The 16584-nt window shown below is 36.4% G+C and overlaps 1 protein-coding gene across 10 annotated transcripts in view; it reads left to right on the forward strand.

Moving 5' to 3' along the window:
• The window catches only part of NEBL (nebulette), a 270025-nt gene that overhangs the window by 175812 nt on the left and 77629 nt on the right, over positions 1–16584 (forward strand). For 8 of the 10 annotated variants that reach the window (XM_074834260.1, XM_074834269.1, XM_074834279.1 and 5 more), the window contains 3 exons: positions 4894–4998; positions 6886–6996; positions 13421–13531. The exons of the other annotated variants lie outside the window; for them this stretch is intronic. In XM_074834260.1, the coding sequence (XP_074690361.1) occupies positions 4894–4998; positions 6886–6996; positions 13421–13531 (327 nt within the window). The remainder of the gene's footprint in view (positions 1–4893; positions 4999–6885; positions 6997–13420; positions 13532–16584) is intronic. 10 annotated transcript variants of the gene reach the window in all.

A 16584-nucleotide genomic window follows, 5' to 3' on the forward strand; every position in this document is an offset into this window, starting at 1 on the left:
CGAAGCCTGTAATAGCTCAGGAATATGGGCTTTTGCTGAAAACTTGTGATGCATTTAGCCTGCAAGAGAGTTAGATTTTCCTTGAGATAAGTAAAGCATAATGTCATTAATGCTTTCAAAGCAGTAGTAATGTGTAATGGTCCAGACCAATTTAATTTCAAAGAAGAAACTTTGTGTTTAAAAATGGCATCCAGTTTTGGGGCCTTACTCAATCTCTGCTGAAATCAATAGGTGATTCTTCATTGACTTGAATGGAATATGCATAAGGGATGAATTTTGTTTCACAATATTTTTGCTATAATTAGAATTTCTTATGACCACTGAAGTCCTTTGTGCTGGGGGGTAAGTTCCTCACCCTGCACACTTCATTGTGGAGGCCAATAAACTGCAAGGAATTTTCATTCTTGCCTTTGATTTTTGACTCATTAACGTTTAGAACTTTTTATATATTCTTTATCCTTTTTAGCATGAATCTTTACAGAAACTGCTGTTTGTGTGGATGTATCGTTGGTGTACATCTGTACATTTAATGTGCACAGTGGTTTTATGGGGCTTGCAGTTTGGCCCTAAGATGACCTTGGGACATCAGCCTGTGTCCTTGGTGACCGCGAGACTGGGTGATTGTACTTTTCTGCCGGTGGAGCTGTCAGCACAGATTCTCCGTCAGAGCGCAGCTCCAGGAGTGCTCATGACTGAGATACTAGGGTTGCCTTATGCTTGCCCTGCATTCTTTGCAGGCTGACTTTAATTTGGCAATATGGTTTTAAAAAAGTGTTATGATGGCAGCCCTTAGTGCATGCGTAACTGTCAGCCTTGAACTGTATGTAGGGGAAGTTGTGAAGTGTTTATGTGCTCCGGTTCTTGAGGAAATCCCCATTTTCATTTGAGGTTGGCAGATGTTTGTTCTGTGGCTGTGATACCCCCTGGATTGTTTCTCCCTAAAGCCATTTCATTTAATCTCCCTCCATTATTCCACAGATGTTTTCAGAACTGTCATGTGTGTTTGATTTATATGAATTACCTTCCGTTCCAGGCCTTTTATTTTCCATATTGAAGCTGAGCCTGTCCATTTGCTTGTATTACTCACATTTTGGTAGATTTCATTTCTTCTTTGTTTTGATTGTGTGGTGTGATGTTGTGAGTACTGTTATAAGCAGAGAGGGGAATTATTATATGAGTAGAATGATCATTGACCAAACTATCATAATCCTTTTTGGTAGAGAGGCAAACATTCTGCCTTCTGAAGATTCTGCTGAATTGTGGTGATGTATGGTACCAGTGCTTCTTTTCCCCTGTAGCAAAAAGTAGTACTGTTTGCCATTTAAGTGTCCTTGTATGGAGTCCAACTTTGCTTTCGCATGTCTCTGTTATAAAGCAAGGGCCAAAGAGACTGAGTCAAGTGCAGAAACAGAGTGCCTTACCACTCATACCAATAGGGTTGTGACTACATAATTCAGGGTGGACTTGTTCCTCTGGACTCACCGTTACTAGTCACAGCTTCTAATTCAGCAGGACTTTGAGGTCCAAACTGCTGTAAAATGCTGTGGGTCAATCATACTATATGCTTGCCCTGTTCTCATGATTTTTTCCTAGGTTTCTGTGACCACAGAGAGGGGATTTTGTATTAGATGGATCTGTGGTCTTACACAGCTCTTGGTCTTATGAAAGATTATAAATTAGGAAATGTAGAGTTGGAAAGGGAATCCTTAGTGGAAAAAAGTTCCCACTTGGTCTTGCATAAGAGCTAGATAAGAAGGTTCAGACCTTTTTGTGGCTTGTCTAAGTTTAAATGGGCCTTTGAGAGATGACAGTTCTATAATGGATCTTGGCATGGTGACTGTTAACATGGTTACATCATTGATGTTAAGATACTAAGAAGAGTTTATCAAGTATATTCATATTAAAGTTAGATTAATATGTGCCCCTGAATACAAAGGAAGGGTGGCTGCTTGGATTAAGCTGTTACCATCAAAGCCTTTCCTTTAGCCCCCAGTCTCCTTCTGTGTTTCCTCTCTGAGAAAGCCTGATGGCGCAGGCCATGGGCAAGATGAATTTTCTTGGCGAGCCAGCAAGCTTCAGCCTAAAGGTTGGATGCCTTTGCTTTATAAAGTTGATCTTGCCATATAACATCCATTAAGAAAAAAATGCAATTTGAAGCTTACTGTTTTGGTGGTTGTCTAGGAATTTTAATCCACTTTTACGGGATAGCTGTGCTGCTGGTCAGAGTAGTTTTATGATGAGTCAGGGAGAAGAAAAAGGGATCAGGAGAGAGCTATTAAAAATTGGGCCTTTAGTGAGCTATTGGACTTCAAAAGTGTATCAAAAGAGCAGTGGTGGCTCCAGGCCATCATTTGCAAATTTTTCCTATTATTTGTTTTTTTCACAAGGCTTACCAGATCTACTCAGCCTAAACAGTGTATTTTGTGGTGAAGGGTAACTCACTCGCAGGCAGAATTTCCTATTCAGTATTTTAGACATTTGAGTTTGTAACCCCAAACTTTGAAGAGGAATGTTAGCTTCTCTGTGTATTCCTTCCAGCCATTGGTTATGTTCAGTCATAGTCAACTTCTTAAGCATCTTGCTTACGTCATTTACAATAAATATGCTTTTTAAGTGCAGATGTCATGACTTCATTATATTTGTCCCATTTCATCTTCCAGATTTCTGATTCCAAGTGATGCAGATGCTTCTGTAGCAAAGTGGAGTGTGTTGGATCAATGTTTGACAACACATTTTGTTATATGTCCTCTCTAAATTGCTCATTTGAGCCTGCATTTTGTGGCCTCTGTGGATTACTGTCATAGACGTGAATAATAAAGGAGTAAGGAGGTAACATTAGTCCTTTACTGCTTTCGATTATTTTGAAAGCATGACTTCTACATCAGGATAGCTTTGATTGTTTCTTCTAGTCATGTCATCCCCCTGCAATTAAGAGATACCTTAGGAAGCTTTCATGTTTGATTTTTGAATGTAATTATTGCTCTATAATTAAAATGGATATAATTACAGTCAGCTCTCAAATATCTGTGGGTGATTTATCTAGGTTATGAGCAGCAAGACTCTCCATCTCCTCTACCAGAGTCTCAGCTTTACAGGAATTTCTACTGGGAATGATATCAAACCTAACCAGTAGACAGCTCCGTAGATTTCCCATGTCCCTTCTCAGCCGTTATTGTGAATGAACATAATTCTACGAAGCCTTTTTTTTAAGCTGTGCATATGCACATACATACACACACTGGCAAGTACATGCATGCATGTGTGCAGGCTGAACAGTAAGTGCCTACTCATGTTTATCATAAACCTGCCCTTTTTTGTGTATTGCTGTGTGCTTACCTAGGAGTATGGTGTCACACACAGGTTGCATAAACCATTGGATTCATGGCTCCCTGAATAAAATCATGACACCCATTGTTCACCAAACAGTTTTTGTTTAGAATAGACTGTAATCCACAAAGGCAGACAATATGGTTCGGTAATGAGACGTAGATTCCTTCAGTAGTCCAAACGTGGATGAGCTCAACAGTAACCAAAATTATTTCCTGTGTGAGGATTTTTTAGTCATCAGTTTGAGATTAATTTGGCATTATCTAAACCATTTTGTGGTGGACGAAAAGTTTGCATCAGAAAGTACAGGAGCTGATTCCATGTACTTTGCTATCCTTCTCATGAATTTTCCAGGTCCCTGTAGAGGAGCGTAGACTAGAACTTGTGATATCCATTAAGGATTCAGAGAAAGAGGAAATTAAGACTGCGTATTTCTGTAATGCTCAGATGCAGATCATATTGCTTCTGTCAGTGCTTGTCAGCAAGTCTAGAGTGCATAAATGCAAGCTGCTGTTGTGCAGAATGTGAAAATGAGGTTAGAGAAATGGTAGCAGATAATAACCATGAAAGCTTAATACTAAATAATTCAATCTGCATTGAACTAAACTATTCATGTACAAAGAAAGAAATGTCACTAAAACCATGTAAGGCTGTCCATGTAAGGTGTCTATCTTCAAAACTTATTTAGTCCATCTCATCATAATTCACCATCTTTCTTCACACAGTTTTTATGTAATAAAGGTCCCTACACATTCACCATATCCATAGACTGTATCCTTCTTACAGTCTTACTAATACAAACATTAACTCTGACTTCATCAGCTGTCGTATGGTTATTATACCTGCCTGTATTGTCTGCCTCATGGTAAGAAAAAGGTTGGTTGTCCAAAAAAAAAAAAAAAAAAAAAAAAAAAAGACTTTTTTTTGTTTTTGTGTTGGGGTGTTTTTTTTTTTTTTTTTTCAAAATATGTTCTGGTGTTTTGCTTCAAAAATGGTTTCGTTTGTGCATACACATAATTTAAAAAATGGCTTAATTTAAAATTTGGTCTTAAAGAAATTTTGTTATTAATTGCATGTCATGACTGTTGGAGTGCTTTGTAGGCAATGATGTGACAGGGGCCTTCTGCATTTGTTCATGTGAGTCTTGGATTTATAAAGAGGCACTTGATGATGTTATACAGATTCTGTGCTTGCTAGGTCTCTGTTAGAAGTTAGTTTAATAATTTTATCTTTCAGATCAAGGATCAAGGAGATCAATTATTCGATTCTCCTTTCTTTAGAGATACTAGAACATGTACAACAGTGGTGAAAATGTGCTGTAGATGTAGAGAAAAATCATATCTTTTTCATCTTTATTATTAAAGAGTACTGTGGCTTTTATGTAGCCCTGGGACTGTGCGTGAGAACTGGGTGTTTATGGCTTAATTTGATCCAGGCTCAGGTATTTGCAAGCCACCCAGCATAGTATCCATGAATAAAATAAAATAATAATAAGAATAGCCATTGTTTATTTTTATGCTCTTTTTAAAGAACAATTAAACTTCTTTTTTTTTCTCCTCTTTGTAGATACGCTATAAAGAAGAGTTTAAAAAATCTAAAGGCAAGTGCATATTTGTACCTGACACCCCTCAGCTAAAACATGTGAAAAGTCTTGGTGCTTTTATTTCTGAGGTAAGACCTAAAAGTTTGAAGAATTCTCTTTGCTTCTTATCCTTCCTAAAAATCCTTTAAAATTAATATGGTCGTTTTTAGCAGGAGAAGGGTGGCTTATTTCAAATAACAATTCTGTTTAAAGCTGAAGTTACTTAAATTGCTGTAATTAGTGTATACTGTACATGTGAGTAATATTATAATTTGGAATTATGCAGAACTTTTATTTTGGTTTTCCAAGATGTTTTATTAATGGTTCTGAGGCAGTTCTAGCTATCCCATTTTATGGGTGGATAAACTGAGGAATAGGAAAATGATTTATTTTTCCTTATCCCACAGAGATGAACTTTGCAAATTAGACTTGTGCATAGTTTCTATGCTGTGAAGAATTCACAGCCTGATAACAAAGAGAAGGAGACAAGGAAATTGTTACCATGTTATCACCCCTGTACTCCTTCAGCAAGGGGACTGGGGCAGACATCAGGTCAATGACATCTGCAGGTCGCCTGAGCACTTGCATGCATATATGTGCATACCCATGCCAGAGTATTTGCATCTTCACATACAAGCACACACATACACACAACTGTAGTGGCAAAGAAAGAATGGAAGCTTCCAAAATGCCAGGGCAGAGTTTACTGCTAGCTCTTTGTGTCTCAGGTACAAGGCATCATAGGATTGCATCTCTGATTGCTTTCCACAGGTGAGAACAGCAGCAGGAATTCTCCCTGACAGAGAGTTGCTTTGGTTAAGGAACTGCTGGTTCTGAGTGATTTTTCTGTCACTGTGGCCCTTGGAAGACTTAAATTTTTGGTGCCTCATTTTTTGTGCTACGTTTATGATTATGATAAAGAACATCCCAATATGTAATTTATATACATTCTGTATTGTGTTTCTGATATACATCAGTTTGCTGTGTGGTTACATTCAATATAAATGCATCCGATGAACATTTTTGTTATATTTATCTTCATATTTACTGAGAAAGAGTGGCATGTCCCAAGGGACATGAATGCGATGAAATTATACTTTCTAAGAGACAGGCTATTGTACTCTACAAAAGCACAATATAGAGAGATTATTTATTAAATCCATTTTCTGATTCCAAAAAAAAGCTGCTAATTATTAGCCAAAGATTTAGAGATTCAAAGATATTTCAAAATTTTAAACCCTGTATGATTCATGTTATCACACTGTTGAGCACTCTGCTTGCTTATTGCAGCGTTACCTGAGACCAGTGATGTGATGGATGGTTTATATTGTAAATTACTGACCTCTAGTGTCTCATAACCTATTTTTGCGAAACTTGAACACTGAAATTCTAAACAGCATGTCTACTGCAGTGAAGAAGAGCCCTCTGTTTTGGGAATCAGATGCTGCAGCAAATTACTGATATATATATAATACATACGTATTGATATATTGAAACATATAATACATATGCACATATAATACATATATAGAATACAAATGTATATATAATACATACATTCCTGTCCTTTCCAGTTACATTTAATTGCTACTACTTATTAATCAGTAAAATATTTTTTATGGGCCTCTCACTGCTCCTGTTATGCAAAACTTGGGAAGATGGAAAGAAAAACTAATTTTGGTTTTTGGAAATGATTTAAAAAAGGATGGAAAATAACTGCCTTGCTTATTTTATACCTCCCTCAAAATCACTGAATTTAATTAGGAGATACTTTGCGTTGCTTTGTGAATTAGACATATCCACCTAAAGTATTTTAAAGTTATTATTTAAAGATTTGGTTTTGCTTGAAAGTTCATGACAGCATTAGATTTTTCCAGTTCTGATGGTCTAGGCCATTTTATTTAATAGAAAAAATAGGTAGTATGATTACTGTGTGTTAATTTTTGCATTATATGTCACCTTTTTCTCTCCCCTAGGTGAAGTATAAAGGAGCTGCTAAGAAAGACCTTTCCAACTCTATTTATCAGCAGATGCCAGCCACAATTGACAGTGTATTTGCAAAAGAATTAACACAACTTCAGAGCAAGGTACAATTTTAGAAACACAAAATGTTTTTTAGATGAATTGTGTGACAGAACATAACCAATTTGAACAATATATTTGAACAGATACTTGATTGCCTGCTTGATTTATTTGGATGAGTTTATCATCCAGAGTTTATCACCGTAACTTTTTAACTTCATGAACTACTCACTTTTAAAATGTTCACAATAGTACTTGTTATGTTATTAAATAAAAATTTAAAACCTGCTAGTGCAGGATTCATCAATCCAATGAAATCCATTAGAAATCCGTGAATGCAATAAGGAATTATTGAATTCAGTGACATTGCACTGTGTCTGTAGAATAGATGAATCTTATATAACAACCATTTCAGTTTAGGTGTTGTGTTAGCTTTATAAAATGTTTCATGATGAAGGGAAAAAAAACCCAACTTAAATGACTTTTAAAGGCACTTACTGGTAGCAGTAAACGTATTTCTGATGGTCTACATACTACCACTCACAACAAATTTTATAGAATTAAAAATATGAACTCAAGTATATTGAACATAGAGTAAAACACGCAAACAACCAGTAAAATAGTAGATTCCAGTTCAGTTGCCTCCAGGGACTTAAAAATATAATACCCTTAATGTAGGCAGGTGACCCTTCACTTGCATTGATCTCAGTGGAATTGTGAGTGTTAAGTATGTGTAATGTGAATAAGGTTACAGATTTTCATTGTTACTCATGAGAATTACAGCTGATAGATGGTCATGGCTTTCTGTCCACCAAGCATTTCCACTTTTTTCTTGTTTTGCCTTTCTCCTGTCTTAAAGATATTAACTATATATATTTTAATACAGCCAGTCTGTGAACACACTCCTAAATCCATATTATTGATTGTATCTCAATATGCATTCTTCTAATGCACTGATTTTTTTTCAAAGAAAGGAAAATATTCATAACAGAAGTAAGCACTGAAATCTCAGGACAGCTTGTGGAGAAATGTTTTCATTTAAAACAATGTGTTATTCAAGGCTATATTAAGCAAATATCGTAACTTAAATTATATTTTAGTTTTCATAATTTGAAATGGAACATATATACACTCAAGTTAAAGCAGCACAGTAGCTGAAATGACATTAATGTGACATTTTGTTGTAAAGTGAATGATTAGAAGAATTACAGTAGAAATAAATTGGGGATTAAACCTGTATAACATTTTTAAACTGTTAACTTGATTTATAAAATATTAGTTAACTAGTTTGCCACAGATTTACTCCTGGATTCATTCCAAATGAGTACATTCTACATTAGTTTACGCAAATGAGGTTAATTAACATAAGTGATGTGGCAGAAAGATAAATAACCAAGACTAAAAATGAAACCATTTGATTCATCAAAAAAACCCTTTTAAGGAAAAGACAGACGTTTTCATCTGATATTTTTTGAAGGTTTTCTTCAATCATCCAACAGTCATAGAGAAACAAATATGCATATAAGATGAGTTATATTTAAGCAGAAACTTTTCCTCTAAAATTCATACCACCCCCTTAGGAATAGATGCATTATAAATTATAATCTACCATAAAACTTAAAGATACGCTGACACATTTTTCCAACTTGTGGTTACTGTTGCAGTGGACCTGAATTTAATGCTACTTTGAGAGAGATCCTAGGGGATTTTCTAGTGGAAAATCTTCTCTACAGTATTCAAATCTAATCCATATTGTGCCCATCACTGTGGTACCTGAGTAGCTAATACAAGAATTTCAGATTTCAGCTGAGTCCGGATACGGCAGAGGGGATTTCTGCTGCATCTATCTCACTGGGATTGTAAATTTACAGGTCATCTTTTCAGCGAAGGAGACCATGGGTATGCCGTAGGAAGGAGAGAGAACAGCACCAATTGGCCATTGTGCCAACCCTCCTGCAAAAAGGCTGTTGTAAGCACAGAACTGCAGTCTGTTTCTCAACTACAGCAAGTTGATTTTTAAATAGGTGCTGATTTCCTGAGTGGTGGAAAATATGAATATGTGTCCTCCTTCCCATCCACATTAGAACAAATTTTCACCTCTGACTCCCTTTACATGCTTCTTGGATGCAAGACTGGGCTTGAATGCCTTTGTAGCCAGATCAAGCAGGTGCTTTCTTGCTCTGTGATGCCATGTTTTTGGCAGGATCCGTAGCCTCATCTGCCAAGCAGGTGTGTCGGGACTTCCTAGTGTGGAAGAAAGAGAGCCACTGACTCTCCCTGATACTGCCTGCTGGCACAGGACTGGTATGCCTCTGCTGGGTGATCTCCTTACACAGGTGTGTCCTTGACAAATGGCCTCTCCCATGATTTGGTGTTTGATCCTGAAATGGTCCTGCTGCACTGCTGCTGCCCAGCAGCTCTGTTTTCAGCCTACCTCGATGTAGCCCAATTTATTAATTTTATACACTGTTTCAGATCACACTCATGATTTAGGAACTTGGAGGCAACTAGGGGAAATTTCCTTTTTCTCAGAAAAAATTATTCCCCATCTATAGCTGCCCTTCACTGTCCTCTGCAGAGCAAACAGACTGCCATAGCACCATTTATCACTTTGGAATGCTTTAACTGATACGTCAATTGTCATTGACTTCAGCAGAGCCAGGACCTCGTTCTGTAGGGTTCCAGCCATACAATGTCAGCACTGACAGGATCTTACTGTAATGGAGAGTACAACACCCTGACAATTGTGGTTCTCCTCCTGTGGAGCTTTCTCCCCATATTGGCTGTATTGATTCATGCTCAATACTTTCTTCAAGATACACAGGAAAGACTAAAACAAGACCACCTCTGTTGGCTTTTGCATAAAGCCCACGTTTGCTCTTTTGTGTTTTATGTAAAACTGGCATGAAGATGGAAATAAATACCTATAGAGAAGGAAATCCATCTAAAATTTTGACAAAAAAACCATGACACTGTTTATGGGAAAAAAAATGTTTCAGGAGAATGAAAACTAAGTTTCATAGCCCCCCATACTTGAGTGGCTTTTATCAATTTCATTTTTTTCCTCTACACAGAAGATTTGACTGTTGCCTTCTAAATAGCTTTCTTGAGGGTGAGCAACCAGATTTTCCTCCCTCTCTCTCTTTTGTCATAGCTGTTCCCAGGGTAATCTAGAGAGAGCAGAAGTCCCTGTCCCCACCATGTAACTTCACCCTCCTTGCCAGCCTACAAAAGCTCTCACCAATTTCCTTGTACTCTGCAATGAGAAAATAAAATTGATGACAGCACTCTAGGCAGGCAGCCTTCATTTTGATTTTCCTGAGAGGAAATGGACATTTTTGAGAAAAATTGCAATTTTCCTGTGGAAAATATTTCTGAAGGAAAATTTCTGATCATTGCTAGCTTTCTGCCAAGTCTTTTTCTTGTCTGAAGACCAGTGTACTGAATTCTTCCTTACACAGAACATTTTTTTTAATAAGGTGTCACAAACTATGATAAAGGTATTTAAAATTGCTTGAGGGGGGAACGATGTTGAAAAAAATTAGGCGTTTCATCACTTTTTTCATCACTTTATTTCTGCCATAAGAAGAGATTGCACTGTTTTTCTTCTTATCTGAAAGGAATAATCTAAAGCAAACTGAAGGCAGTTTAATTTTCTCCTTTGCACAGGGCAATATCTCAAATAGTAACTATATGTCAATGCTCAATGGTATTTTCTGTTTGTTTTTAAAGATGATGAGCCAAGTGTGAATCTTAAGCAATATTTTCAACTTCCAGAGAAAGTTTCAGAGTTTTTCTTACTTGTGGGCAGAATCCTCCTTTTACTTTCATAGATTTTTTTTTTATTATGATAAAGCTATTTTTTTTTGGTGGCTTATGGCATCATTTACAATCATATTACACATTATCAAACCGTTTTATGTAATTCTTCATGGTTTTTTTATGGTATCAAGTCTCATGTTCAAGATTTGCTCTTTTTTATGGTAGCAGGTATTAGTCTTTTCTGGACTTCTCTGGTTTTGTTTTACACAAACACATCAGATAATTTTATTCTCTATCTAGAGGTAAAATGGTGTTTTCTGTGTTCTTGGACATTTCCTCCTACAAAATCCTAGATTGTGGATTTTAAGTTCAGAGCTCAGCTTACTGGCTATAAAGAGTGATATAAAAGTAACAATTTAATGGTATTTAAAGTATTCCAAAACAGAGAGTCAGTCAGAGTTAAGTTAAAAGAGCACAAAGCCTTCCTTAATGCAGCTTCCTGTTGATGCACTGGTATACAAGAGAGATAAGAAAAATAAAAAATGAGTACTTACAAATTAGTTCAATCTGAAGTCATACCTACTTAAATAATTCACTTGTTTTTCCTGAGATAATAAATGGTGCCACTACAGAGTAGAGGTTGCGTCAGTGACCTATAATACTTGATCTTTCTGTAGAATAGTTTCATACGTAGATCTGATAAAGATAATTCAGTTTAGCTAAAACTTGAAAATTAACATGAAATGAGAAATAAATGTACAGATGCTAACATGTAAAATAATGGTTCTAAGAATATTGATGAAATAATCCTCATAAACATTTTTTCATGCTTCCTTGGAACTAATTTACAGATACGGGAATAGTTCTGCACTAACCTGTCCAAAACTAAACTAGACAGCTATTGAACTCATCTTAGCCTGTGACTGCTTCAAGGTTACTTAAGTCAGTTAATAAGAATAATGTGAAAAGATAGGAAGAACACAGCTGTCAAATAGCAAGCCAAATGATCCTGCATTAAGCTAAAGAAACAGTCATCTTTCCCCAGGATAGTGGACACTCGGGTATAATTTCTGTTAGTTTTCTCATGTTGGGAGTTGATGTGCTTTTGTTTTTTGATGTCTTGGTTACACAGCCTATTTGCCAACAGAAAAATCTAGATGTTGAACCAGCAAAGTGGCAATGTAATCAGGTATCTGTAAATTAGTAGATTTTGGAAGTAGCTGTACAGGACTGCTTTTCAGAATGGTATTAAGTGGGGAACATCTTAAAAGTGACAATGTGAAGCAGGAGAAGTAGCAAAAGAGTTTTTGTGGCATATGTGTATATATTAATTAACTTTTGCAGGGTTTCATTTGTTAGTGATGCTTCAGTGTTGTTAAAGATTAATTTGCTTTGCCAGTTGTGAGATGTAATCAGTATAGGGAGGTTATAGACATTTTTTTTGTTTCAATTTGTGTTTGTCTCTCCAGAGGCCTGATCATATTGGATTTACACTGTATAAGGAGATGGCAAATTTTAAGTTTCCTAGTTTGATACTTTCATTCATATAGTAGCAGTGCAAAAAACCCACCCCTTTTTGTCTTAATCTCTCAGCCTGTATATCATTTTGTAATCTGAGATAGTCAGGGCAGATACTAAAATATTGCCTTGGGCACCCTGATCTTGACTCAGATGCAATCTTGCTGCCTTAAACACAAACAGATACAACATTTTCTCACAGTTCTAGTGTCCTAAAAGAGTCTGAATCACCGTAGTCGAGAGTTCCCATCTCAAGACTTTCACAGTATTCTTTTATTTCTGTCGAGGGTTTTAGGTTCAAATCCTTCTCCTCCTGATCAGCTTTCAATCTTATTTAGTATTTGCTGTTTTCTTGGGGATTATTTTAATGCTTGCTCCTGAGAGCTATTAGAAAATGAATTTTCTTTCTGCTTGCTGCTTCTTCAGGCATCAAAACCTGGTGAATTTTCTTAATGTAAGCGTAAAAGCTTCTGACAAGGATAAGGGCAAGATCAGCTTTTCAGGCTTTTCTAGTATGTGAGTGTGTGTATATGTAAGTATAACACAGTACGGAGAAAGCTGGATGAATGCCCAACATTGAGCTCAGTTTCTATTAAAAAAAAAAATTGTTTATAAACTCACAATCCAATTCCTTTTTCCTTTACCATGACAACAATTGAATATAAATATTATTTTTCTTTGTGAACCTGGGGGCTGGTCAAAATGTGTATGGTGATAGTAATTTCCTAACAGTGGAAGAAATGGGCTATGAGTATTTCATGTAAACCTGTTTATTTATGAGGAACGCACAAAATTTTTTTTTTTCTCCTGAAAACAGGAGAAAAAAAAAGGAAACCTGGAATAGTTACTTAGCTGATAGATTCAGGTGTGTTTTGAGCAAAAAAAGCTTTCACTTATGTTTTTTCCTGGGCTGTCTTCTCACCTTAAGGTTAATTTTCTGTTTCTGTGTATTTCTTTTTCTTCCCCCTGTCTACTCATACCTCTGTTGCAATAACAGGCTCAGAGAAGTCTCTCCTCTGACTGTGCCTCATGTGTCTCTGTTTTGGTTGGAAGTTGCTGTCGTTTCAGGGTTCACGTTCCATTAGAGAGCTTAATTATTTATTACATTTCTTCCTGAATACAGGCATACTACAACACTAGGTTTAACCCAGCTCATATTATTATACCTGCTCTGCTGAGGTCACAAAAGTATAATGTTGCTCTTTTCAGGTTCTCTATAAACAAAAACATGATGCTGAGAAAGGAACTTCCGATTATGCACATATGATGGAGCCTCCAGATATTAAGCATGCCATGGAAGTCAGTAAATACCAGAGTGATGTAAGTACTCCTCCATCTGAAATGAATTTGTTTGGTTTGGGTAGATACATCTGTTACAGCTAACTGAAATGAATTGGGCATGGAATATTTTCATATTTCATTAGTTGGTATTTTTTATATTATTTGCTCTGAAATAATTTGGGATACGATGTGTGTATAAAATATGCTACAAGTAATGATATGTGACTTTTATTATAAATTGCAGTGGAAAGCAGTTTATTAGTATTAACTGTTATTAAGTGCTATCAGTTTAAAATAAAATTATAAACACAGGTTCTCCGAATGCATGTGTACCTACTTGTACTTTAAAAGTGTATAAAGCTCTTTATTTACATGAACACCATCATGGTTTCAGTGTCTTACACTGTCAACACTTGGATAGTTCTTCAAGGTTTCTGTATAGAGGAGAGAAGGCAGCTGTTTCTGCCCTGCTTTTGCACACTTTTATGCACATGAATAACTTTATTCCTGTCTCATGAATACATATCAAATGAGTTTCAAAAAACAATTTATGACTTACTTGACAGAATCTGAGCCATAGAGTTCAGTTTGATGCCTGGTACTAGTTTATACCATTGACCAAACTATCTGTTCTGTAGCTTTCCTTAGATAATTTACAAATAATTTAGAGTATTTAGCAATATTTTTAAAGTTGGCTGCTTTTTTTTATCCCCCAGCTGCTTGTTAACTTCTTTAAGTTCTTTAGGTTTTCACAATATAAAAGCCAAATAATAGTATTTACATTTTTTATTTATATTTATTAGTATCAAGTCAGGTTTGATTTTATAGCTAGTTTATACTAGCTCAGTGCACCATTGCTGGGGGCAGAAATGCTACCAAGATTGGTGTCTTGAATGATACAAACACAACTTTGAAGAAAAATGTATGTTATTTTTAGGTTTGGTAAAAGCTTACTTAGGAGAAAAGTAAATTTTAGGGGAAGATTGGCTAAAATAGTGAGGTCATTTTAAAGGGTGCACAAAACCAGTAAGAACAGCTGACGTAAATGCCTTTAAAGTTATGATTCATTTCCATTCTTCTTAGGTAACCAAGTCAAGTCAGGTAGGTGTGTGACCTTGTTTCTTAGATAAACGGGATATTTGTTTACTGCTAACAATGTAGAAAACAAAGCTCGGGTGTTCATTTTGAATTATTTTGAATTTACCCTATCTTCCCTACTGACAGTGTAACAAACACTCTTAGGTTATGTAGGCTGAAAACTAAATGTCAGTGTTAGATGTATGTCCGTGTGTGCAGAATCTTGACAGCTGGCTGCTGATTAAAAGGCTGCTAGAAGACTTCAGGGAAGCATTATGTTTGAAGAATAACTTTTTCTTCTGCTGGGAAATACCTGCGTTGGAACTCCCAGCAGTAATTTGCAACCTGCCTTGATTACAGAATTCCCTCTTCCTGTCAAACTCTGTCCATCTCTGCTGTTGGAAGCATCAGGATATCAGATTGACTGGTAGGAGCTGGGAATGTGAACTCTCCCCATAAGCAAGAGGTTTTTTTACCTAGCAGTAGGAATGATGGTGGACTACTAGAGAAGGAGATGGGAATCCCTCTCAGAGAAAGTGGTGGGACCAGGAGGAATAAGAGATGGATTTCTGAATTAAATTCATGATGATCTGAGGATTAGTATGCTAGCTCAAAACCCATTCCCCTTCTACATTTGTACATCACCTGCTAACAGAATTAAGGAGAGCAGGTTACAGATGTGAGAGTAAATGAAATTCAGTTGTTTCATCTTCTTTCACCCTTAAAGCAAGGAAAAAAACCGAAATGAAGGCAAACCTAGGAGGGAAGGATGTTTTGATAAAAGAACTTTTAACAGCATGTTAAAAATAATGAAAAAATATGAAGGAAATTATTTTCAGCCTGAGCAAACTTCAAAAAAATCAAACAAACCCTCCGTATCCAGCATAAAACTCTAACCAGTTAGTTTCATCTGTTTAAGAACAGATCCTTTCTGGCTGCTCATGGGGAGCTGCAGTGCAATGGGGATATATCTTTTATCACACATAAAGGAGAAAGTTGTGTAAGTCAAGTTATTGTTCAGTGGAGTTACACAGCTCCTGTGGGTAATTGTTTGGGCACCACGGTGAATAGCTGCAGATTTCTTGTTTTGTAAGTACAGGTTTAATTAAGAGCCGCGTGAGTTTTCATCTTTGAGTCAGAGTGTGGAATGGTGAGCATCCCAAATGTTGAGCATTTGTCTTTCCAAACTATTTCAGGCTATTTGTAGAATCACAGCTTTGAAAGTGTAGGGAAAAGAAGAGGGAAACTACTGGGGGAATAGAAGGACAAAGCTCTTTTATCCACCACTCAGTACAGTATACCTATGGGAGCAGAATGCGTGTTTACCTACAATACTCTGCCAACTCAATTCAACCTTTACATGCAGGGTTTGCATCTAATAGGATTAGGATGTGTTCAAGACTATTTACTCAGCCTTAAAATAAGGCTGACATTTATACTCAACTCTGTGAAATGTGCAATTTCCTTCAAAAATTAAGACTGTATTCAACTTACAATGCATTTGTGTTGACATTTTGAAACTGTCATGTGCTGCAGGCCTTCACACCACTTTGAATATCATTAACATGCTCTGTAAGTGTGGGCTGAAGCTGCGTAATAGGGAAATACTGTAAAATCTCCTGAACAATGTGATCATGTATAGGAAGAATATTTTTCTCTTCTTCATACTTAGACTGAAGAAAATTGCTCTCAAAAGAAGAAAAGTGACTTTTTTAATGATAGGGAATTTACTTGAAAAATAATTTAAATACTACGTAATACTTGAATGAAAGCGTGTTTATCCAGACTAGACTACTTTTCTCTATAAATTGCGGTTTTGTTTTGTGAAGTGAATGTTAATGATGTGACTTTGGCACACAAAGGCATTTGGGGAAGAGTGAACTAGGGACCATCAGTCTACTTTATGTCTGTGCTCAGCTGATGTCATTTAGCTCATCTGGAAGTTTCCAAACTCAGGACCAAAACTAGGTGGTGGCCCTTAGAAAACTGTCTGGTCACAAAATAGTGGTTCACCT

The sequence above is a fragment of the Strix aluco genome, chromosome 1 (assembly GCF_031877795.1).
Source record: "Strix aluco isolate bStrAlu1 chromosome 1, bStrAlu1.hap1, whole genome shotgun sequence".
NCBI classification, from domain to species: Eukaryota; Metazoa; Chordata; class Aves; order Strigiformes; family Strigidae; genus Strix; species Strix aluco.